Source organism: Pantherophis guttatus, chromosome 1 (assembly GCF_059756535.1).
Source record: "Pantherophis guttatus breed Tessera chromosome 1, ASM5975653v1, whole genome shotgun sequence".
In the NCBI taxonomy this organism is placed as follows: Eukaryota; Metazoa; Chordata; class Lepidosauria; order Squamata; family Colubridae; genus Pantherophis; species Pantherophis guttatus.
Genome location: NC_142063.1, coordinates 265,594,426 through 265,619,850, shown reverse-complemented (window position 1 = coordinate 265,619,850; position 25,425 = coordinate 265,594,426). Strand labels below are relative to the sequence as shown.

Below are 25,425 nucleotides of genomic sequence, written 5' to 3'. Positions count from 1 at the left end.
ATAATAATAAAAAAAATTAGTTTCAGAACGTTAAAACCTTTGTGAGTCTTGTCAATCACTTAACTGTGAAATTAAGTGCTAAATTGCTGGTGTCTAGAAAAGAATGGCACATTAACCAAAAATTGCCCAAAGCAAACTTTCAATGCATGAGGCATCGGCACAAACAAATAATGCTTTCACATGAATGTTTCAGTAAGACTGAACAAAAGTAAACAATGTTACTTGTTTTATTACTCACGTCACATTTAGGAGTCTGGCCTAATGGTAATGAGATAGTACTGGTCATTAATCACATATCTGGTCAGTGTTTGCCAAGTGTAAGTTAAGTCCATTTCCCCCCAAACATGTGGTCATGTTATTTTATGTAAACTAGGATGATTGAACTGTAGACTACCTGCAAGCCAACATACAGTTCCCTGCATACCAATAATCAGGAGGTACATGTAATGCATTCATATTCTCCCAAGCCATGGTTAATTTATTTAATGTATTAAATTTATTTGTTAATAGCTTCAGTATAAATTATAGTTAATTTTAAGGCAATTGATCTCATCTCCTTGCCCTGATTTCTCTCCTAAAATGCCCTGCTCCCCCTTTATTAACTGATCTGGAATTTACTAATGACTATGTTGGTATAGCATCTGAAAAGAAAATATTGTTGCGTGTATGGCTAGGATACCATAAGACAAGCCTGCACTCACAAAGGCTAAAATTAGGATATGCCTCACTTTAACATGACGTCAATTAATCCAAAGTAGATCTCAGCTTCTGACCAAGGAGAAGAAATTCACTTTGATACTGGTACATATCTACAGACCTCCAATCCTGAAATGTGCTTCTAAATTTTAAGAGTGCTGTGATTTTGCTTACAAATTTGTTTTTTGCAATTACTGCTGGAGTAAGGGACAGATGAAGAATGAACAGCATGGTCTTGATGTAACTAGGGGGTAATTAGTTTTTTTGACTGAAACCAGCCGACGATTGTATATTTAACAAATCTGCTTTAAGAGGATAAATTTCATGATTTGCCCCTTTTATCTACACTTTAAAGCCATTGGAATTTTTCTTCATTCTGTTTTAATTATTAAGTTATTTATTTAATTATTTAATTATTTAATTAATTCCTATCCTTTTCTTCACATCATTAAGCATTCTATAACATTACTTTAGATTCAAAGAGAAACAAATACAAACTACAGCTAAATGAGACAAAGGTAAGTGTTAATTAATTAAGTGATTTAACCCCCTCCGAGATAAACTTAAGAAATCCACTGACATATTCCAATGGTATAATTCACTTTTTTATTTCAACATCAAAGCTGAGAAAATTTTGACAGATCAAGTATCCTGCTGATTTTTTTAAAAAGCTGTTTTTAACATTCTTTCAAATGTGCAAAAAAAAAAAGAAACAAAAAAAGGATTAAACCTTCTTTTTTTTTTTCATTAAACAAAGCAATTCTAACAAAACAAATACACCAATTATGCTATTATGTGCTTTAGCAAAAGAGCAGAATAATTCAACAAATACATTATGGCACACAAGCCTCATAATAAAGGGAAAACTTTACAATGAAAAGGTAATGTAGTGCACAAAGCTTCATTAAAAAAAAAAGTACAATAATGTGGCATAAAGTAGCCTGTTTGGGTTTATTTTCTAACTAGCATCTTTTGACTATTAATGTTTATCATAATCCAGCGGGCACCTCAAGATTGAGGAGCAAACGGCTTTGTTTTAAAAGGTGCATTGCAGAATAACATTCCTACTAAAGACAGATTGGCAGCATGGCAGCATATAAATTCAGGCACATTTGAATGCAAAACAAATAGGTTCATTACAAAAATCTTTCCAGGACAGTGCAAAACTGTAAAGTCCCTTAAAAGGCAACAATTGTTTACAAAACATCATTCAAGACCGAAATACATCCAGAATTGAATTAAAATGAGAGAATGCACCAATGACAGGAAAAAGGTTTTTGAGCATTAAAAGTATTTTTGGTACCTCCAAGGTTTACTGTATATGACAATTATACTTCAACAATGTTAGGCTGATAGCTTAAAAGCATTGCAAGAAGTTCAGATCTTGACTAGTGCTCACTTCAGATCTGAAGGATCACATTACAAAGCCATAGTGCATTTGAAAAGAGCTTTCAGAAGAGCGAGCTTGCAAGGCAGAACAATTGATTCATTTGACTGATTCTGCAAAAAATATAGCTTAAGATCCAAAAGTCCGCTGGTCGAACGGTTGGCTTCTAGCTTAGGTGTTAAAAGCAATAGCATTAAGAACATGTGTATAAAATGAAGGCTCAGGTTCACACCAAAACATATGGCAAACACTAGCACCAATATCCAGCAAGAGTTGGGCACAGGACCACTGTGTGAATGAAGACATTGCAATGCTTATTGAGGTGCCTTTTAAACCAGATGGATGCATTGTTTGATGTAAATAGGAATGCACATTTCAATTCAGGATGATTAATAAGGCTGTGATATATACGATAAAGACCTAGCTGATTGGCAATTTGGTGGTGTCCACCTTCTGAAATCATAGCAACGTGATTGATTTTAGAAACTGGGTCTCGCAATGAACCCTCACAATGATTGCCATTTTTTTCACAGAGAAGCAGAGGCTTTGTTGTATAGGGTTATCAGAAAGCTGAATGAGGACAAATAAGGGAAAGGACATGGCATCTGTGACAAAAATTACAGGGGGGGAAAAGCCCCGAAAGCTTAAGCCTGCATATACAAGTATATCAAAATATTTTTTCAACATCAGAAAGACTAATTTTCCAATTGCAGAATGTGCTAGAGGCATGTAACTGATTAAGGTCTTGTCAGTTTCAGATAGCAGCCGAGCCAGCAGGAGGGTATTAATCAAGGTCACAGTGTGGAGCTTGTTAACTTGTTGTTAGCACTCATTAGGGGAGTGCTGCACTCCAGAGAAAAGCTACTCAGGAAGTGATAGTTTGTAGATACTCAAAAAGCCAACGATATTTGCTTTTTAAGGCTGTGCCTGCCAGGCAGAGAACCTGAAGACATGCCCTCCTTTTGCCAGACAACTGGTAATCTTATATTTGTACTCTTGTTCCAGAGCTGCTTTGGAACTTAATCTGTGTCCATCTGACTATCAAAACATCACAAAAGGTGAATGTTTCTTAGCCGGAGCCTAAGAGGACAATCGTGGGAGGGACTGCCTTAATTGCACAAAACAGAGGGCAATCTTGTCTCAAGGGCTTAAAGAGCAGAGAGAATCCTGTGCTTTCTACAGCCATGGGATTGCAGCTGTTAATTTGTGTTCTCTCCCTATTTGCCTCTCACTGAGATTCCTTCATGGTGAAGAATTCTCAATAGTCTCCAAAATTACAGATTTATATGTGGCTGAAAAAGCAGAATGGCTGTTGCCATTTCACTGAAGGGCATAATTCATAACAACTAAGCCTCTTCACCCAGGAATCAGTGATTAATCTTTTTATAGATTGGGTTGTGAGTAATGGGAACTTGACCAGAGGGGCTAAGTACATCCTGCACTGCCTCAAGAGGAGGGCTGGAGGCAGTGGAGATGGTTGGCAGGAAATCAGCCTGAACTAGAATCCACAATGACACTCAAATTTAAAGAAAGGTTTTGCACACAGAAAAATCGCCCTTATAAAAGCCCGAATAAAAATTTACAGCTCCCTCTTTTCTTCTTTGAGCCTCTAAATCAGAGGTGTCCAACTTCGGCAACTTTAAGACTTGTGGACTTCAACTCCCAGAATTCCCCAGACAGCAAGGTGGGTTACAAACTCATATTTGCCTACTATTAGGAACCCATTTGAGGAAATGTCCTTTGGATGTGGAGAAAAAACAGAATTAGCTTCCATGAAAGTCCTTTGTTGAAGGACAAGGGTTTTTTTTTGTGTTTACTCCTAGACCTGTCTCGTCCCTCAGGAATATAACATTTGATTGACATGCAGTAATGATTTTTAACAATCGCTAAGCCTTAGGCACACCTGATTGCATATGAGAGAAGATAACTGAAAAGGAATTTATTTTCCTGTGGTTTTGTTGTATTTTAACCTGTCGTCTGGTTATATAGAAGAGCTACATTCAGTTGTCTGATAGGTGAGCTTTGCATGTGTGTATTAAATGCACAGAAACACACACACTGCATTCAGTAAGGTGCTTTCAACAAACAATAGCAATAAGGGTAATACAACGCTTCCAGCAAACTAACAATAATGACAACTAGATATTTTTCTTAAGTTTCACACATTTAACAAAAAGCGATTTCAATTCCCAAGCCGGACCTGTCCCAGGTATGCTGGCATTAAAACTAAACACATCTCACCTTCCCGTGCTAAGGACCTAGTTCCATTCCTTGCCATTTCCGGCTTCCTTATTTGCATCCCTTTTGCCTGTTAATTTGTCAAGGCAAAATCATGGTTTTTGTTAGAAAAATGGATGTAGTGTACATCACTTAAATAGACTGAGACCAATTTTAATCTTTTGCACTGTATGAGGATAGACAGAAACTGAGTTACAGTTACGTATATCTACTCAGAAGACTACCCAATTGGCATACAAAGGACCTACTGAGGTCCTGTACTTGAAATGTTCACCATTCACTCGGATGGGGAGGAAAGCTTCCAAGCCTTCTTTTTAGGTCTTAGATGGAATTTCCAATCCAGCAGAAGTGAAGGGGGGGGGGAACCGACCAAAGCAACACATACAATTAAATCTTTCTACCCTTAAAGAACCAGTAGAAAAATAGCAAAAGTGTTTTCCCTTATAAAAATAGAAATATTGAATTATATTACTGTAGCCTGATCCTATGCTTGTCTATTCAGAAGTATGTCCAACTGCTTCTGTGGGGCTAAACTCCCAGTTAAAAATATCTAGATTTGCAGTAAACAGCTGGGTATAAATGACTACGGTAAAATTTGCATTCTTTGATTATGGCCCTACAAGAACCCTTTTTGTTATTAATATATCATGCAATATATTACAATATAATATGAACAATGTAATATATTGTATATACAGCATATATACATTTTGGGCATTTTGTCTTATTTCAAAGGATACAAGTGTACCCATTTTTGGCAAGGCACTTCATATCAAATGTCAAAGCAGGACCATTGATTTTTGTTCTTTTTATGTTTTGAAAATAGGTACTTTATGCTATTAATAAAAAGCAAGGCCATTAGCAACGACGCTCAGGCTAGAAGTATTGGCAAGAGCACTATAAAAACAAGAGGAGATCCATAACATTTAGGCATATATTTGGGAAGGGAATACGTTTTAACAAAAGTGGTTGCTGTCGATCATTTGTAGATTTTGACCTGCCCTGCCCTGGATGTGTGCACTTCGCTTCGGAAGGGGTCAATATGTGCAGGATCCAAAGGACAGGTTGTGATCTCAGCTGCAGTGCAAAACTTTCTTGTCCTTTCTTCATTGTTCTCTCGCCACCAGTTGTGACTCAACATAAAGCTCTGTTGTTTTGTGTATAGAGATTCTCAGTCATCCAAATCATGGTTGTCCCAAAGGTGCTTTTTTTCAAGAGGCAACTGGACTTTCTGGTTTTTCTTTGAAGACATTTTGCTTCTCATCCAAGAAGCTTCTTCAGCTCTTGTCTGGATGGTGGGGAATGGAAGGAGAAGCAAAATGTCTTCAAAGAAAAACCAGAAAGTCCAGTTGCCTCTTAAAAAAGCACCTTTGGGACTTTGTTGCTTTGGCTGATATTGGGGAGCATCACATGCAAATCCAGGACCTTGCTCAAGGAGACAGATGACTTTCCTACTATGGAGCGCTGATTGGATTGAACAGACCTGGGATTTTCTGAAAGTTATTTTCAGATACCGCCTAGATATGTGCAGGTGCAGCTCTCCCACAAAGTTACCTCCAGTGGAAAGCGAGCGAGTAGAATGGACAGACCATTCCATTCCTGGCAGTTGGCAGCATGGACGTAATTTTTCACATGATCAGTTGGGTTTTCACAGTTCTTATGTGATCTGTCAGTTAAGGTATGAAGTAGATGGTGTACTATGTATAAACTGATCAATTATATTTTCAGCCAGAGGTCCTGAGGCGATTCACAATTAATTGATACAATTTCATATTTTAATTGGGCTATGGTTTATTAGCTTTTGTAATGGTCAGCACAGAAATTCACCCTCAGATTGATATGGGGAGACATCTGTTACGTTTGGACCCCTCATTGTGAATTTAGCAGGCCAATGAATTGAATTATGCCACTTTTTAAAAATAATGATATGAATTTTCAGTCCACCTGCTTATCTTTACTATGGTAAACTGTAGGGCTAAGCCATCCCCCTTGGGGATACCCCAAGAATTTAGCATCTCACAGTTATCTTAACAAGTTAACTGAGGGGCTTTTCTTGCTGAAATAAACTGGAGCATCCTTCGAAGTTTGAGAGGATAGATGAATCTATTTGAAAATTGTATATATGTCACTGAAAGGAATGAATCCCAACAGGGAAATATTAAATCCATATTTTCCCTTCTCTTTTCTCTTATTTTTTTTTTTTTTAAATGGGAGTCTAACCGAATCTTAGTCCTTAACCACCATTGCTTTGTATACTGTCTCTGGGTGGTATACTTTTCTTGTATCCACCAAACAGCCAATAAACGTTACATGTAAACATCATCTACTCAACTCAGCTGGGATTTTTGCCCAATTGATTTAAAAATGAAAGATCATCCAATTTCTCTATATGATACCAGCAAACAGAGTACAGGAATCCTCAGGCTTGTGTTTTACTAACACAAACACACTTTTTTATATATATAAAACCACCTATTATGTCCAAAATTATGAATGTTCTGCCATTAATGAAGTTGACCATCATTGTTTTGGGAATCACTGGTAATCGTTGAGTATTGGAGTGCTTAGATATGGTAGCAGTTCATCTAAGCCTGGCGTTTTTTGATGGGATGCTCAGAATCCTGTAGGCTGTTGGTAATCTAAATTCAGACTGCTTCTGGCATAGGTTCATCTTCCTGTTTGTTCACATAGCAAGGAGGTAAGGAATGCATTGAAGCAGGTGCCACGGCCAGCTGGTTTGAAATCTCCTCTTCATTGTGGGGCTTAGCTGCAGGAGCATGCAGACGGTGAGCATCCAGCATCTCCAGCAATAAATCGTAAAGTGGGACCACATTCTTGCACTTCATGTTATAGAGGTGCTCCATCCCTTTATTGCTAGAGGTTCACATAAAAATAAAATTAAATACCATTATCCCAAGAGATTCCAAGTTTGACTCTACTCTTGTTTGGGGATTTGTTTTGAATGATGCAAAGCATGTTCAAATATATTGATGACTAGCCTGCCTAAGTGGGGCAGTAAAATGTAGATTGTGGATTATACTGGAAAAGCAGCAATCTGACTATGGATAATTTAGTCATTTAATTAATTAAATTTAGGGTCCATCCAATTCCAGATTATTCTGGGTGGTTTACAGTTTAAAGAAAGAAAAAGAATCATGCACATCCAGGGGAAAAAAAATTCAAAATAAAATACCCAACAGGGGCTCAACATACACCCTACCCAAAACTTGGGAGAATAACAGGAATTCAAAGATTTCTGGAATTCATTGGGGAGGGAACTGTACAAATTTCAATGGAGGGAGATAGTACTCCAGAGACAAGGCATCAAGCCAAAAGAGTCATCTGAAAACCTCAGATTAGTACCCCATTTTAAGAACAATGGTACTATAGCGCTTTTTAAAACAAACACAGAATTTTCTAATCACATTTGACCTTTACAGTGCATTTGAAAATATTTGGGCACTGTATAATGGAATGATCCAAAATGAATGAATAAATTGAAAACATACAACAAACAAAAGAATGCAATGACAGACGTGTAACATGAAGTAAATTTGGCTGTCATAATAAAACTAGCACATTTACCATTGCACTATCCAAAGTAACTGAGGTCAAGCCCAAATAAATCTTGAGAACATCATCTAACACACCTCCCTTTGCATTTGCAGCACAAATGAATGCTAAAGTTTAAATGATTTCCAGCATTCTAGCGGCTCTCAAGGGATTTTAAACATTGGCAAAGTTTACCTTGTACTGTCAATTTCCCCATGACTCTTATCATTCCATTAAGTTTAACCATGATAGCACATTTCAGGAAGAGGTCTCTTTTACACAGAAGACAGCAGCAAGCAGCCATGTGCTAAAGCCTGCTGGGTAACCACTCACCTCATGTGCCTGATGTGGGAAAGGATGAGGAGGAGCTGAGCCAAGCGCCTATGTTGCTGCTGTTGGGAAAGACCGGATTTGGCCATTAAATGCATCAAAGTGTCAGTAATCTTATCCAGAACACGATGGATATGTTCTTTTTCCTCCAGGGATTTCAAGCTGCTAGAAAGAAATGTGTAGATCCCTGTGGGAGGAGAGGAAAATTAGAGGAGAGGAGAGGAGGGGAGGAGAGGAGAAGAGAGGAGAGGAGAGGAGAGGAGAGGAGAGGAGAGGAGAGGAGAGGAGAGGAGAGGAGAGGAGAGGATGCCTAGCATTATCAGTATATTATAGCAGATTTATTGATGAATCTAATGAACATATCATATAAAATGATAAAACAATATGGTGATATAAAAATATTCATTTAAATAATCAGGTAAGATCATCCCTTAGTAAACTGATCACAATCAGTTGAGAGTTATCTATCTAGATCACTCAATTGAATGGCTCACCTACAAATATGGCAGTCTTTCTTACTACCCATGTATTTGAATCTTGGGGGAAGTACGATAAGCTTTTTGATGGGGTCCCAATGGGCTGTCCTGTCAATTGGCAACTTTAAATGCTGTTCTAGGGCTAAAACATATAGTTGGTAGTCGGGGGGGGGAAATGTGTGACCAGGTAAGCTGATTATTATCGGAGTGCAATTTATCTGTTAGAAAGTTTTCTGGTTTTTTTAAAACATAGAATACGTATTAGCATAGCTGACCAGCACACTGTGCTCACCTTCAGGAGGTTGGACGAGGAAGGTACTATAGACAGAGCTTAATTTTGTATACATGTATCTGAGAGTAAGGCCCAAAAAAGTCAACGAGTCATCCTTCTCAATAGAAAGAAATTAACAAATGTTCAAGGCAACCTTCCTCAATCTGGTGCCTGCCAAATGAGATGGGACAACAGCTTCTGGAGTTCTGGAAGTCTGAATCCAAACGTATTTGGAGGGCACCAGCTTAGAGAAAATTTTCTCAAACTCTTAGTGAGCTAAATAAATGAAAACAAAACTGTTAGATAGGGGGTGCAAATAGAAGAGGCAGGACGCCGTAGTCCGTTCAGTACTTTATTTCCAGCTGCTATCAGGAGCAAGAGGGAGGCAGGCTGTCGGAGCTCTCTTTTTTAAAGAGCCCCGGCAGTCTTGCCGGCCACTGACAGTGGTTTATTTTTCCCGCCACTAAATTAACCAATCAGCGGCAGGCATGCAAATGGGTGCTCCATATGTCCGTATGTAATAAAAACACAACAAACTTGAAAAATTGATTTAACACAAATATTATACAAAAATAATTTGAATTGAGGTTCTGATCCTGACATATACATATGCAACAGAAGAAAATAACTGTATGACTATTAGCAAGCCTAGAAGTTTAGCACTGATCAAAACATTTTGTGGTAAGATGTATTTATTTGTTTGCTTGATTTCTATAGCTGCCCATCTCAGTAAATGACTCTGGGAGGCTTACAATTGAAAGATGGCCCAATCTTGCCAGATGACTTTGACGAGCTCCATAGGAAATAACATCCTTATGTGACTTACTGGTATGTCAGTGTGACATATTGAATCACAAATGATCAGCCTATGGCTCGACAAAGTGAATAAATCATGATTAAGTTAATCATAAGTTTCTGAATCATGATGGCCATTATGGCAACAAAGCATTCTCTCAGAGATGGCCATTTTTGAAACAACAAGCCTTTTATTCAGACCAAAAAGGGGGTGAGGGGGAAAGGAACAGAAAGAAAAGAGAGAACCTAACATAAACATTGATCACTCTCACAATAAGAAAGTCACATTGTCACAGGTTACATGCCCCTTTATCAGATCATCAGTATTTTGGCTGTATAGCTCAGGCTTTGCAGCTGGGTTCTTGGACTACAAGCTGAAACACATTAACTCCAGAGAATTCCTATAAAAGTCAGTCCGTCTCTTTCACAATATAGGAGGGAGCAGACTAGAAGCCAAGTTCTTAGTGCCATCAGTCTAAGTGCTGAGTATATGCATGGTTTTTTTTTATTATTTCTTTAAAGCAAACAATTTGAAATATATATAAACTTGGGTCTTTGGTTTAATTTTCTGACTTTATTTCCTGGTTTCAAAAGCTCCATTCTAAAGACAGTTACTTAGGTGGACACATGATAATCAAGTGCAAAGAACATCCTACCGGAGATCTAAATCTAGTGCAAAACACAATAGTTATAAGGCTTCTCAATAAAATCAAAGTATTTATTTTGGGATGAGACTCTTGCTTATGGCTATAATTAATTAAAACTTGGACCACACGTTTTCTGAATAGTTTTTATCCCAGAGCTATAATTACACTCAACAATGAACTAAAGGGCCACCATCAGTGAGCTCTTGGACAGCATTACTTGGTCTGGTGTGTGGATGTTTGGGTGGTTTGGGGTGGGGAATTTGTGGTGGGTGGGTGGGGGTGTTTGGGGATTGTTAGGTGTGTTGGACCTGGTCTTTGGGTGTTAAGTGAATTTCATTGTATGGGTATACTGTATATACATGTACAATGACAATAAAGTTGTTGTTGTTGTTGTTGTTGTTGTTGTTGTTGTTATTATTATTATTATTATTATTATTATTATTATTATTAAGCATGGCACTCAGAAGAGTCCAACGTTATGTTGCAGAGTCGCTTTAAAATGAGATGGGCAGCAAATACATTTAATAAATATGATGCTTTATTTTTATGCAAAAGATAACTCTATGTAATTAAATGGGCAGTACTTATGCATAGTAAACAACATCATGTTTGTTACTGAAATGACATCTTGATTATGCCTTTATATCAAGAAGCAAGCTGTTGTCTTAATACCTGGAGAAATTCCACTTGTAGTGTCTTGAATTGCAGAGGATGTGTGTAAATACCTGCCATATACAGTTAGGGATCCACCACATTTAACCCATTTTAACATGTACCCCATGTTTGCCAGATCTCTTCCATCTCTCTTCCCCCAATTTTTAGTTGGACAGGACCGGGCAAGTCAAAATCAGTGGTGAAATTCAGCCGGTTTTATCCGGCTCAGGCGAACCGGTAGTGCCAGCAGCGGGAGGCTCCACCCACCCGCCCAGGCTGTGCACATGCGTGGATGAGGCGCGTTTGCTCACATTTGCGAACTGGTAGTGAAGTGAATTTCACCCCTGGTCAAAATACATAGGTGGTGAATTGTATTGACCTTCACGAGACATTAATTGTATAGATCCAGGAGTAAAATGCTACCGGTTTGCTCCGGTTCGGGTGAACCAGTAGTAATAAAAGCTACCAGTTCGGGCAGACTGGTAGTAAAAAAAAGCTACCAGTTTGTCAGAACCAATATTTCCGACGATCAGTTGTGCTGTGTAATTTAGATTCGCTATAAAGCACGGTTTCCTGCTTTCTAGCGAATCTAAATTGTGCGGCACAGCTATTGCCCCCCTCACTGTTCTACTTACCTTCAAACAGTGCACATTTGGTGTGCACTGCGCGTGCGTGCTCGTGCAGTGTGCGTTTGGTGTGCACTGCACATGCACAGCATGCATTTGGCATGCACTGTGGATATGTGTGTGCGCAATGTGCATTTGGCGTTCAGCATGCATGCGCGGGCAGCAAACCAGTGGCAACCCACAGAGGATTTCACCACTGTATAGATCTGTAGAGTTTTTTTCACTTGGGACTCTGGGGGATTGCGTTATGGACATTTAAGATACAGCAATTTATGATTCTAACTAAATTATATTTGTTGCATACCAAGCTACGTTGCCGGCGGCCCCTAGCGGCCAGGCCGGTAACCCCGATGGTTCTGATTGATTGAGATGTTGACAGCTCGGGTATAAAAGGAGCTGTCAAGCGTGGGAGTTGTTGTTGCTATGCCTGCCAGCAGTTAGTTCAATAAAGTTACCAGTTACCTTTCCATGTCGCCTCAGCTCTGTCAGTCCAGGCCAATATTTATTAATATTAGCAGGTTGTACTGTATTTTTAAAAATTGTAAATTGCTTTTAAATGTAATTTAATTTTAATTGGAAATAATGTGTGTTCACTTTGGCATTGTTCCTCAGGAGAAAGTAAATATATTATGCATTATACATGATAATTGTATGTTGGATTTAATCCTGCTTTTTCTTTATGAGTTTACATTAATATGATATGCAGCCTGGCATATCATATTAATGTAATTTAATTGCAGTGGTACTATGTTGCTTTTGATTGCCTTAGTCAGAGATAGCCATTCAAAGTTCGTTTTCTGCCTCTTGCTCTTGATTTTCTTAATCACAATAACTGCTGTAAATGCTGTCTCGTCTTCTAACAAATCTTACTCTTCAAGCAGTTTCTAAAATAAAGTATGCTTCTCAGTGCTGTATCTTGTTCTTATTTAACATTAGCATTGCTATCCTATTTTGTATATATTAATGGTGGTTTTGTTTTGTTTTGCTTTTTGTGAAAACAGAAGCACTTCCTGCATAATCTGTTCAGAATGCTGATGCCACAATAATTTGTGTTGTTGGTTGCTTTGACTACAGCAGCTTCAATCCACAGAGAGTAGGCTAATGAGAATAAAATGACACTCAAAAAAAAATGAATAACATGCTATCCCGTAAGCACCTAACATCAAAGTGTTAGTTGTAAACAATAAGGGCCAGTTACTATCCTAATAAGATGGACTTGGAGGTAAGAATGCACTATGGGAGTCCCTGTGGATTTTATTCCGCTAGTCGTTGCTGACTATAGGGGATGGTGTTCATTTCCATTTCAAGGCCATTGAGCCAGCACTGTCCAAAGATATTACTGCAGTCATGTGACCAGCATGATATCATAGAATGCTGTTACCTCCCCACCAAAGTTGTACCTATTTATCTATTCGCATTTGCATGCTTTCAAACTGCTAGGTTGGCAGGAGCTGGGGCTGGGACAGGATTTCACCCTGTTGCGTGGTGCTTGGGTCTCGAACCTGGGCTCCCAGCTTTCCAGCTGACAAGCCCACCATCTTAACTGCTAGCCACCGTGCCACCCCAAGAATGTACTATACAGAACATATTTTTTGAGTATTGTTACTCTAAAACAAGACGGTTTTGCAAAACATTGTCTTAGCTCCAAAGACAAGTCGCTGTACTAACAACAATCAAAGAACTACACAGAAGAAAAATCTTCTCTTCCTGCAGTTGTCTCTATGGGATTTCCTATTTTGATCAGAACAGCCCAAATGTACATGTACATGGAGTGTTTTTCATGGAGCATGGGTGGCAGTGAGGAAGAGGAGAGAATGCAAAACTTTCCATTCTTGAATACCTGAACTATAGTAGCCACTGTCCATGCTACTATGTCAAAGCCAAGCCACAAATAAGGCCAACAGCTTAGAAATTCCTTTGCTCTCTTTCACACCTCAGATAATCTGCTCAAACATATACAGGTAGTCCTTGACTTACGACCATTCTTTTGGTGACTGTTTGAAGTTACAATAGCAGTGAAAAAAGTGACTGATGACCATTTTGCACATTTATGACCATTGCAGCATCCCATGATCAAAATTTGGATGTTTGGCAACTGGCTCATATTTATGATGGTTGCAGTGTCCCAGGGTCCCAGAAGATTTTGGGACCTTCTGACAAACAAAGTCAATGGGGAAGCCAGATTAATCTAACAGCCTTGTTACTAATTTAACAACTACAGTGATTCACTTAAGAACTGTGGCAAGAAAGGTCGTAAAATGGGACAAAATTAACTTAACAACTATTTCACTTAGCAACTTAGCAACTTAGAAATTTTGTGCTCAGTTGTGGTTGTAAATTAAGGACTAACTATATATCATATCAATGATAAAAGGACAGAGAAATAGAACAGAAACTTGACAGGTCCACAGCAGAATGCCAGGGATCAAAGGACCTTCACAGAACCATCTTCTGGAATCAATCTTCCAAATAAGAATGCCCTATAATATGGTGCCACCTAATAATGCTAGGAAGGATACAATGGTTGGTGATATCTAAAGCCACTGAGATATCCAGGAAAAAAATAATTACATTCTTCTATCCTTCTCCTGGAATAAGTCATCCATTAGGCTAAATTGTAACTTTAAAGATACATGTCTTACTTACCAGAATTGAGTAGGATGATAGATTTAAGGCATACAAATTCTTCCCCCTGGACATTCATCATTCGAAAGCGAGAAGAAGTGGCCAGCAGCATGTCAAATATTTCTACCATGCCTTCAACGCACTTTCCTTGATTCCTGCAAGAACAAATAAGTATCTAAGTGCATGAGTGTTCAATGAAGAGAGCTGAAATGGTCACGTGCCATTTGTCCCAGGCAGAAGTCTCCAAACTTGACAACTTTAAGACTTATGGACTCCCAGAATTCCTCAGCCAGCCCCCCCCCATTTCATTCATAACTATTCCCATGCTAATATTTGAATTTGAATACAGATGTTGGGTAAGGAAAATACTAGATTACAGAAAACAATGGAATGGGGTATACAAGCAAGCAATTCATAAATGCAACCGGTTCGCCCCAGTTCAGGTGAACTGGTAGTGGTGGAGCCAGGAGGTTCTGCCCACCCGCCTGGATGTCATCACGGATGCTCTGTGCATGCACAGAAGGTTCGACGCATGCGCAGAAGCACCGCACGCGAGCACTCACAGTTCCGAACCAGTAGCGAAGGTAAGTGGAACCCACTACCTAATACAACCATCCATTTTAAAATTCCCTTGATTCCGATACTGTAATCCAAATACATGTATCTGAGAAAATTCCAATTTCTTTTTTTTTTAATAGACTTTATTGAGATTTTTTACAGAACAAAAAGGAAATAAATGAGAAAAACAAACAAACAAACAAACAAACAAGCAAACAAACAAAACAATCATTCAAACAATAACGTAGAACACATAAATATAATAAACATTTTCAATTTGTATCGGATATGCAGTGTTTTAACTATTTACATAAATAATACTTGTTGATATTTTGACTCACTTTTAACCAATAATTAACACACCTTTGATCTTTCTTCCAATTTCATTTCAAAATTCCAAATATTGAATAACATCTATACAAATAATACCAATTTAATGTTTGACTTATTACCTACTCTTCCTATTCTAAACATAAATAGCTCACTGCTGTAGAAACTATCAGATACTTTTTCCTCCAACTATCCTGTCTACAGGACAAGGCTGGAAATTTACTGCCATTGCAAAGGCTTTCAACATTAATCCTGACTATGTAGCTGTGATAAAGCTGCATGATTTTTAATTATCAAAAATGCATTTTTTAAAAAATGTTCTTATAGATTGCTATAGGTAGAAGATTGCTTAGAAAGAGTTTCAGCCACATGTCCTATATTACTTAGCTTTCGTCTTTTGCATAGCTTTCAAATCTTGGCTCAAAAATTTCTAAGGAGGCCTGTTTGGTGATGTCTCAACACAATACCTACTGTGAGATGGTAAATCACATCATACAGTCAGAGGCAGACATTTCATCCAAGTGACTGAATGCATTTTCTTATACAAAAGTAAATGGACATATTTTAAGTGTGTGGTTTAATTTCTTTCCAAAAAAAGGGGATGATTAACAGTGATTATTTATGACTGCTGCTTAGACTTCTGAGCAAATATTCAAGTAAGTAGTCAGCCAATATCTTAATGTTCCTGAAAAAAGTACATTTTTTAAAGACTGAAAACAATCCTTAAAGTAAATCAATCCCTTTGGAAGGTGTTTCTGCTGCTTCAGGGAGTGGCAACGTTTCTATTGAGTCTTCCAACTAGGCCTTATTCTGGTAAATGGTAAAGAAATTCTGCAAAATATGATTCAAAGGACAGAGATTGTGCTGTGTCTGTGTCATCCAGTAACCAGGGAATTGGGTTAGGTTTTTCACTCCCTGGTCTCTCAAAAGCAGTGTGAGTCTGTTCCCTGAATAGCTTCACTTTTGCCAACTTGGGTGCCTGAGAACAAAGAACAACGTATTTCCTTCAATTGGTTGACAGGAGAATGTGGGGTGGTGGGGAACCCTGCAAGCATTTAATCAGGGCTCTGCCTTGCCTATCCCTTGAAAGTCTGGTTAAAAAGATGCACGTCAGCAATTTTGCAACAAGATGATTTTTATTATACTGCCACTCCCAGCTGTTTGTTGCTGTTAGGATTGGAGATTGGGTTAATTTAGGATTGGTGGCTTTCACTGCTTTCAGATTCTTGCAACTCTTCCTAAATGCAGGCAAGCCTAGATGTATCAATTTCATGTGTGAAATTGACAATGATTCATTATATTTCCTCTATTTTTCAGAAGGGGATCAGCCAGTTGCAAAAGGAGGGTTACTGTTCCGGGTGGGGGTGGGGGTTTCCCTTGTGACTCTGGTCCCAAAATGAAGAGAGTAATTGGTGCCTTCATTTTAGGAGCTAAGTGGCAAGACCTCTCACCAACTGGGAAGACAGACTAGCAGCAAATTCAAGGTTTCAAATTCTGCAAAAGAAAAGATTGACTTCACTGGGCTTTCAAATATATTGAAAGACAAGCATGTAGCTTTTTGGCCTATGTGAAAGCTACTTGGAATTGGGTTCAGTGAGATGCTGTCCAACCATCATGATAACGAGGTTCTCCTCTTGGGGGTATTTGCATTGTCTCAAAACTTGTGCTATGAGAGTGGCAAATACAATTTAAATAAAGATGTTTAAGCAATGCTAATTGTTTTCAAAAGCAATAAAAAAAAAAGCTGGAGAAAAAACAGTAGACCTCTTTCTGCAAAAAAGGTTTTAGCAAGTGCAATTCCAAGTTCCAAATCCAATAGTGACAGGAGCAATTTCCACGTTCCTGCCACTATTGGGATAGCAAATATTATCTCAGAGACTAAACAGGGAGAGGAAGCAAGAGATTTTGTAGAAAGTGATCTACAATGATGGCAGTTGTTTTCTTGCCACAAGAACTGGTACAATCTACTTTTATTTCTTTGGCAGTTCTTATGGACAGCTCATCCCAAATTAAATGGTTCAAATAAAATCTCTCTTCCCACGCTGTTTTCATTTTCCTAATAAGCTGTTGGTAAATGGGAGAGTACATTCATTCTCTTCTTTACACTAAGAAATTAAATTAGCAATACGGTGTCCTTTTAGGATTCTGGAGGTATTTTAGAGGTGGAATTAGGGGCAAGGGTGATATTTTAAATCAGGAGGCCTCTGGAAGGCCAGCATCTCCCTTTCCCACTTTAAAGCATCCAAACCTCCTCAGAACAGGCTGAATATGCACCCCTCAAAGCGACCATCTTATCAACAAACTTCAGTAGCATGGTTTTAGAGTGGAAGGAGGATACAAATGCATGCTGAAGTTGCATGCAGTCCTATAAGTGACTCGCGTGGTCTGTGGGTATGTATGTACTGCATAGGTGGATATAATTAGTCTCTTTCTATAGAGTCAGCATAAAGGGGTAGATTTACAGCACCAAGAAAACTGATGTGAAATAATATGAGCTGTATTGTATTTGGTGTTCTCAAATACTATCTAAATAGATCAATTTATCCAAGCCTCTAATCCAACTATCCATGGCTGGGTAGATAAATATAGTAACAAAGCAGTAATAAAAATCACTTCTCTATATTTCTTATTCTCTAGGTTTTTGCCTAAATCCAGCGGAATTGTTGGAAGCTACAGGTGCATTCTCCTTCCATTCTTCTCTAGAAAGTCCTAATTCTTTGGATTTGACTATGTGAAATTAGCTTTTATGAATATATATAGATTTAAAGATGATTCAGTCTTCATAAAAATCTAAATGCTTTAGGGGGAAAAATAAGTACGGTATAGTGATTAGTCTATGTAATCAACAGTTTATTAGCATATGATAATGCCACAGATGGGATGCTGTGACTTAGTGGCTAAGACGCTGAGGTTGTTGATAGAAAGTTTGGCAGTTCAGCAGTTCAAATCTCTAGTGCCGCGTAACGGGGAAAACTCCTGTTACTTGTCCCAGCTTCTGCCAACCTAGCAGTTTGAAAGCACGTTAAAAAAATGCATTTTGGTGGGAAGGCAACTGAGTTCCATGTGCCTTTGGCAGTTAGTCATGCTGGCCACGCGACCATGGAGAAGTCTTCGGAAAGCACTGGCTCTTCGGCTTTGAAACGGAAATGAGCACTGCCCCCTAGAGTTGGGAACAACTAGCACATATGTGCGAAGGAAACCTTAATGCCATAATTTGGCATTATGTTAGAAAAACATGAGTTAGAGTCAGTCAGACATCTTACAAAGTTAAAAAGCTTAAAAATAATAGAGATGAATATGTTATCAAAGGTCTAGGTAAGAGAATTCCTTGGACTTTTATCAGGTTTGCAGATGACACCCAGCTGGGAGAAGCGGCTAATACCTTAGAAGAAGAAAAAAGAAGATTCAAAAGCATCTAGACTGGCTCAATCACTGGCATTTAAAAATATACCTATAAAATTCTGCCTTCTAGATATGAAAAACCCTAAGTATAGGTTGGGGGGGGGAAAACAGGCTTTGCAAATAGTGCATGTGAAAGTGATCTGGGTGTTTTGGTTAGCAAGTTCAATATGAGCCAGCAGTATGATGCAACTGCTAAAAAGATCAATGCTATTTTGAATAATATTAACAAGAGCACAAAATCGGGGCCTCAGGGAAGGAATTGTTCCACCCTACTCTTTCCTAGACAGATCCCACTTGCTGCATCCAATTCAGAGGAGGGCTATGAATATAATAAAGGCCTTGTTATCTAGCCCTATCAGGAATGGTAAAAATATTTTTTTTTAATACAATATATGTTTAACTGACAGAAGAGCTAACTGATGGAGCAGTTGAAGGGGTTGTCACATAGAAGAGGGAACTTCTTTATTGCCCTAGATCAGGACTCTCCAACCTTGGCAACTTTAAGGCTTAAAGTTGCCAAGGTTGGAGAGCCCTGATCTAGATACAGTGGCTTAAACTACAACAAAGTTGGTTCAGGTCCAATATGGGGGGGGGAGAAACATCCAGATTGTATGAGTTGTCACCTGGCAGATCGGACTCCCAGTTGAGGTGGTAAGCTCTCCTTCCCTGGAGGATTTCAAACAGAAACTGGATGATCATCTGACAGAAATGCTCTGTGGTGGATCTTGCAATGACCAGGAAGTAGGACTAATTGACTTCTAAGATTAAACCCAACTCCATGAGTCTCAATAAAAGTGTGTAGGATAAGGATTACAGTGCTTTGCTATGATTGCAGGATCATTTACACAGAAACAAATCAATGCACCTGATTAGATGGGAAATGGTAGGTGGGAGATTATTACTAATGAACAGCACAGCATTATGGAGCCTTCAGTTTTGTTCATGCCTTAACATGGTGTTGCTGTAAATATTTTCTTGGAGTAATCTTGAACAGACATGCTAGCTGGTACATTCCAGATGTGCTGAGATTACAGTTTCCAAATTTCCCAACCATCCTGGCCAATATTCTGATTGACTGGGAATTCTAGGAACACTAATCCCCACACATCCAGAAGGCACCAGGGTGGGAAAGAATAATATATGTTAATGTGATGAATCACTGCAATCTCCCTATTGTAAATCAGGGTAGCAAGTTTTCAGTTAAATATATAGCAACTTTTGGCACAAATTAAGGATATCATGCAAGGTAGGGAACAGGTTCAACTACATTAAAGCATGAAAGAAAACAAAAATTGCTGAGAGAGAAGTGGCAGGTTGGATTGATAATTTATTTTATCTGAGAATTTTAAAAAACTGTAGAATTGAGGCATTAGTCAACACAGTCCAGTTTTTCTTTCCATAGAGACGGTAAATTGCTATGCCATCTTTAGAGGCTAAGCCTGGTTATTGCTGACAAAAATATTTCCTTTAGAAATGAGACAGACATGTGGCATTTGATGTCAAGGATGGGTGGTCCATCACAACATATCCACAACATTAAAAAAAACCTGCCTTTTGGCAAGTGTTTCTCATGTTGTTCTCATCAATATCACTCTATTTTGCTTTTACTGAGTGATGTTTTATAAATAGTCCTGAACAAAATTGCCTCAAAATCTGAAATAGCAACTTGGAACATAGTCAAGGTAAGAAGTGGACTTCTTATACATTGATGCCTGAAGAATTGGTATCACTGGTCAGAGTTTCGGCAAATGGAAAATTAATATCCTTGGTTTTTTTAAAATCAATATTTTTCTTCATGTTAAACAGCCAATAGAATATAATTTTGACCATAATATCATGTTTACTCAAAAATAAGCATCCCTGTAATCAATATTGCTTACTTCTTGTTTAGTGTCCTTAACAACTGCAGTTTGAATATGAACCTAGTCTTCATTTAAAAAAAAAAAGCTTTATACCTTGTTTTCAGTGCCAATACCCACAGGGTAAAAAGTCTCAATGGAAAGTTAGGCAAGGTTTAATTTTTCCTGAAAAAATAAATATTTCGGTTCTCTCTCCTGCCTTACTGTCTTTTATATAACTACTATTTCACTAGTAGACAATATTATTTCAGGAATATATTTCAGTCCAATTATCAGGTAGTGATCCAAAAGCAGAAGGATGAAATATTGTTGGCTAAGTAACAATGCAATCATAACTCTATTTGCACAAAAGTAAGTTGCACTGATTTCAATTAGATTTGTTGCTCCAGAAATCTGCTTCAGACATTGACCTAGATATTCCAGATGAAAAGTTCTTTCTATTCATTCTGTTCTCCACAAACTTAGGTTCCGTTAAAATTAAATCTATAGTGCCAATCCTGGTTAGAGACTAGACAAATTTATTATGGCATAAGTTCTCACAAGCCACAGCCTACATTTGAAGTTATCAGATAATATTTCATAGTAATCATCAAAGACACTTGAGTATTCCTGGGGTGTCATGTGAATGACTATTTTATCAAGGGGTAATTCTGAGGAAGAACTGATTGTACAGGCTCTTTCACCCAAAATTACATTCCTTTGAATCCACGCAATATGGTTGTTGTCTTGCCCTTCATGGGAAGTGGCCCCTTACCCATATACATCATGGCAGCTGTAATGAGCAGAAGAAATTGCCGTTAGGTACAGAAGGAAGAGTCACAATCAAGATAATGATCAGATAAAAGAAATTTGAGACCAAAGCAAAGATGTAATTTGAGAAAACGTCTCTGACATGATTGTTCTTAGTTTTCTTAAAGATAAAGGCAGGGATAGGGGGAAACACATTCAAAAGAGTTACTTTGAGGTATGATGGGCGGTGTGTAAATTTTATAAATACATGCATACATGAAATAAAGGCTCAGCAGGTCTCACAGAAGAAACAAATCTCAGAGCAATAAACAGTTTATGCTGTAACTTTTCTAACACAAACATCCTTGCAAATGATTGTTCTTAGGTGGAGAATTCTTTTCACCAAGCCTGCTGAGATAGAGCAGGTGGTGTTTTCAACATGTAAAATATTGCCAAGTGAAGTTCAAGAACAAATCTCCTATTTTCATAACAAGGCAGCTGACAGACAGATGGATGGCCTTTTACACTTTCCTTTTAGACATCCGCATAAAACCATTTATATTTTTATGTAAATCCATCATGTTATGTTTTACATAACATGCTGGATGGAGAAAATTAAGACTATTAGGTGGTAATTTTTATAATAATTTCTGAGTTGGAACTTTTTTAAAAAAATCCATAGGATAGAATAATGGCTCCTGACTCATAATTTAGATCATTTGGAGTAATGGGGGAAAAAAAGTATTGTCAAAAGAAAAAAAAACATTTTTTTTCTTGCTTGTAAGCCTTTGAAAGACAGAGAAATGGCTTTAAAATGTGTAACAAATACTGTATTGTTGCTGCACTTCCAAGTCAAAAATCCTATCTTTGCTCAGAATCGTATACCTCATACCAAGAAAAAATTTTCTCTGGGGTTTGAACCTTCTTCGTAGCTGCTTTTGATCTCTACAGTGGAGTCTTCTTGTAAATAACATTTTAAACAATATTAGTCTTTAAGACTTGGGAACCACATTTTCTTGATTATTTTAACTGGAATTTTTATAGTTTTGAATCACAAGATGTTTATTAGTATTATGTTTTATGAATCATATTGAATTTCTTAGCTATCAAATTGCTTTATACCATATAAACTCAAAATTTGTATCTTTTAATATTGGTTGTAAACTGCCTTGAAAGATTTAACCACTGAAGTGCTGAGAATGGTTGAGACAGTGGATTGGCTAATTTCTCTCCCCTCTCCCCCCCCCACATCAGCATTAGTATTCCTACAGTTCAAGAGACCCAACATCAAAGTTATTTTGGTCTATTTCCCATTTCCTTCATTACATATGCCTAGGTACATTGAGTTTAAGACCACTACTGCAATGAAACTTGAAATTTCAACTTTATTATGGCCAACAGCCATTATAAAACATTATAGAATGTCAAAGGTTTTTCAAAAGTCACATGACTTTTGGGGAAACATACAAAACCAGTCAGAGTATAGTTGACAACTGCCTTTGCTGGCACTAATAATCAAAATAATAAGTCAAAGCTATGAGAATACATAATAGGCAAACTAATCCTAATTATTTAAATATGATGGCTGCCCCTTCCAACATGCTATTTATTTATTTATTTATTTATTTATTTATTTATTTATTTATTTTATTAGTCATATTTCTATGCCGCCCACTCTCCAAGGACTCTGGGCGGCTTACACCAAAGACAGTATACTAAATAGCATATTGCCCCCAACAATCTGGGTCCTCATTTTATCCACCTCGGAAGGATGGAAGGCTGAGTCAACCTTGAGCTGGTGAGATTTGATCCGCTGATCTGCTGAACTAGCAGTCAGCTGAAGTAGCTGCAGTACTGCACTCTAACCATTGCGCCACCTCGGCTCATAATAACTGCTATGGGCAGTTTACAGCTCCCTCAGAAAGACACTACATAAAAATAAAGATACAATGCATAGACTCAAAATAAAACTAGACCCATTATACAATTATCCTATATAGAATATGCTAGGTGATGCATAAAATTAGAAAGTATCAGTTTATAAAAAAGTGAATCTAAAAATCCAGCCACAAAAAAAAAGCATAAACATAAGAAGTTATTCACTGTTCCAATATATATATATATATATATATATATATATATATATATATATATATATATATATATATATATATATATATATAATATTATATAATATTATATAATATTATATATATATAATATATTATATTATATATAATATATATAATAATAATATAATATAATATATAATATAATATAATATAATATAATATATAATATATATAATATAATATATAATATATATAATATAATATATAATATATATAATATAATATATATTATATATATATATATATATATATATATATATATATATATATATATATATATATATATATATGTATATATATATATGTATACATATATATGTATATATATATATATATATTACAAAGGAGTTTAAGAGGCTTGCATATTTTAGCAGGTGTTTTTATTACAGAAACCCTTCTTTCCTTTTGGCTATAGGATCTCACTAGTAACAAAATGGATAGGTCATAAGAGTTGCAATTATATTGCATAGCATGGCTTTTACAACAACAACAGCAATAATATTACCAAATTGCAGACCAACCTGTCCAACAATAAGTTGGGGGCAAACAGCAGCTTTCCTGGATGCTCCACCGATCTCCACACTAGGCCAATCATCAATATCTCTAACCAGGCACATTCTAGTAGATGAACTTGATCATGGAGTGTTAAGTCCACAAAGCCTAAAAAAAGTGGAAAGGCAGGATTTATTCAGTAATGAGAACAATTTATAAGAATTATGAGGTCTGTGCCAAACTGCAAAGCTTTGATTGACTCATTCAATTGCAAAAGGTTCATGGATCAAAATGAAAATCACTTTGACATAGTGAATTGGATCAGAGGGGCGCAAATAATTGGTAAATATATATGAAAACAAGGCTGGTAATTTGACAAGTTGTTGCTTTTCTGTGCTTTAAAAAAAGTAGAGAAACAAATCATACATCTTATCCAGTGGTGGGTTTCTACCGCTTCACCCCGGTTCGGGCAAACCAGTAGTGGCAGTAGTGGCGGCGGCAGGAGGCTCCGCCCACCTGCCCGGACATCATCATGGATGCTCTGCTCATGTGCAGTTCTGAACTGGTAGCGAAGATAAGTGGAACCCACTACTGATGTTATCATAGAATCATAGAGTTGGAAAGGACCTCAGAGGACTTTCAGACCAACCCTCTGTTCAAGGCAGGAGAACTTATACCATACCGGTCAAATGATTGTCCATCTATTTTTGAAAACCTCCAGTGATGAAGAATCCACAACTCTGAGAAGCAAGCTACTCCACTGATTAATTGTTCTCATGGTCAGAAAATGTCTCCTTACTTACTTATTTCTCTTTAACAAATTTCCATCCATTACTATTTGTCCTGCCCTTTATGCTTTGGAGAATAAGTCGATCCCTTCTTCTCTGTGATAGCCCTTCAAGTACTGGAAGACAGTTATCATGTTTTCCTTAATTTTTCTCGTTGACAGGTTAGACATACCTAGCTCTCTCAACCGTTCATCACACGATTTCACTTACAGACCCTTTATCATCTTTGTTGCTCTTCTCTGCATGCTTTCCATGATTATGATGTAAACATTAGAAGGCAAGTTCCTGTTTTTATAATGGAATCCTAAATGAAATGTGTAGTGGAATAATAGTACTTCTACATTTCAAAACTATTATGTTTTACAATGACTTACCATTCTAATGTCTTAAACCATGTATTTGGAATCAAACATATATTATATGCAAACACCCAAGTGCCCTACATGAAATTATGTTTGTATGCACGTACACACATTTATGTACACTACAGGCTTTATAAATTTATGACTTTTATTATTAGACAATCAGAACTTATTTTTGAGCTACGAAAAATATGATTTAAAAAAAATATTTCTCTCTGTTTACTTCCTAACACTGTTGTACCATCCAGACCACCATCCAGAAGCCAGACCACGGTGGCATCACCAGCTGCTGCGTCCCCTCTGATCGCCACACAAAGCAAACTGACACACTTCATGAACACATGGCAAGACCTCAAATTCGGAGCCAAACCAAAGCCCGGGATGTGGCATCACAGCCATCTGCTCAGAACCTTACATCAAAAAATTCATGATATCACAACACTAGAACTCAGGATGTTAATACACAGCCCATTACT

At 37.4% G+C, this 25,425-nt stretch overlaps 1 protein-coding gene across 3 annotated transcripts in view; it reads right to left on the bottom strand.

The window, feature by feature from the left end:
* Nucleotides 1-1,283: 1,283 nt before the first annotated feature.
* The window catches only part of ESR1 (estrogen receptor 1), a 230,329-nt gene continuing 206,187 nt past the window's right edge, over nt 1,284-25,425 (bottom strand). For all 3 annotated transcript variants that reach the window (XM_087882848.1, XM_060692286.2, XM_087882847.1), the window contains 4 exons: nt 23,829-23,967; nt 14,319-14,452; nt 8,207-8,390; nt 1,284-7,195 (listed from right to left, as the gene is read on the bottom strand). In XM_087882848.1, coding sequence (XP_087738974.1) covers nt 6,967-7,195; nt 8,207-8,390; nt 14,319-14,452; nt 23,829-23,967 — 686 coding nt within the window. In that variant the 3' untranslated portion in view covers nt 1,284-6,966. The remainder of the gene's footprint in view (nt 7,196-8,206; nt 8,391-14,318; nt 14,453-23,828; nt 23,968-25,425) is intronic.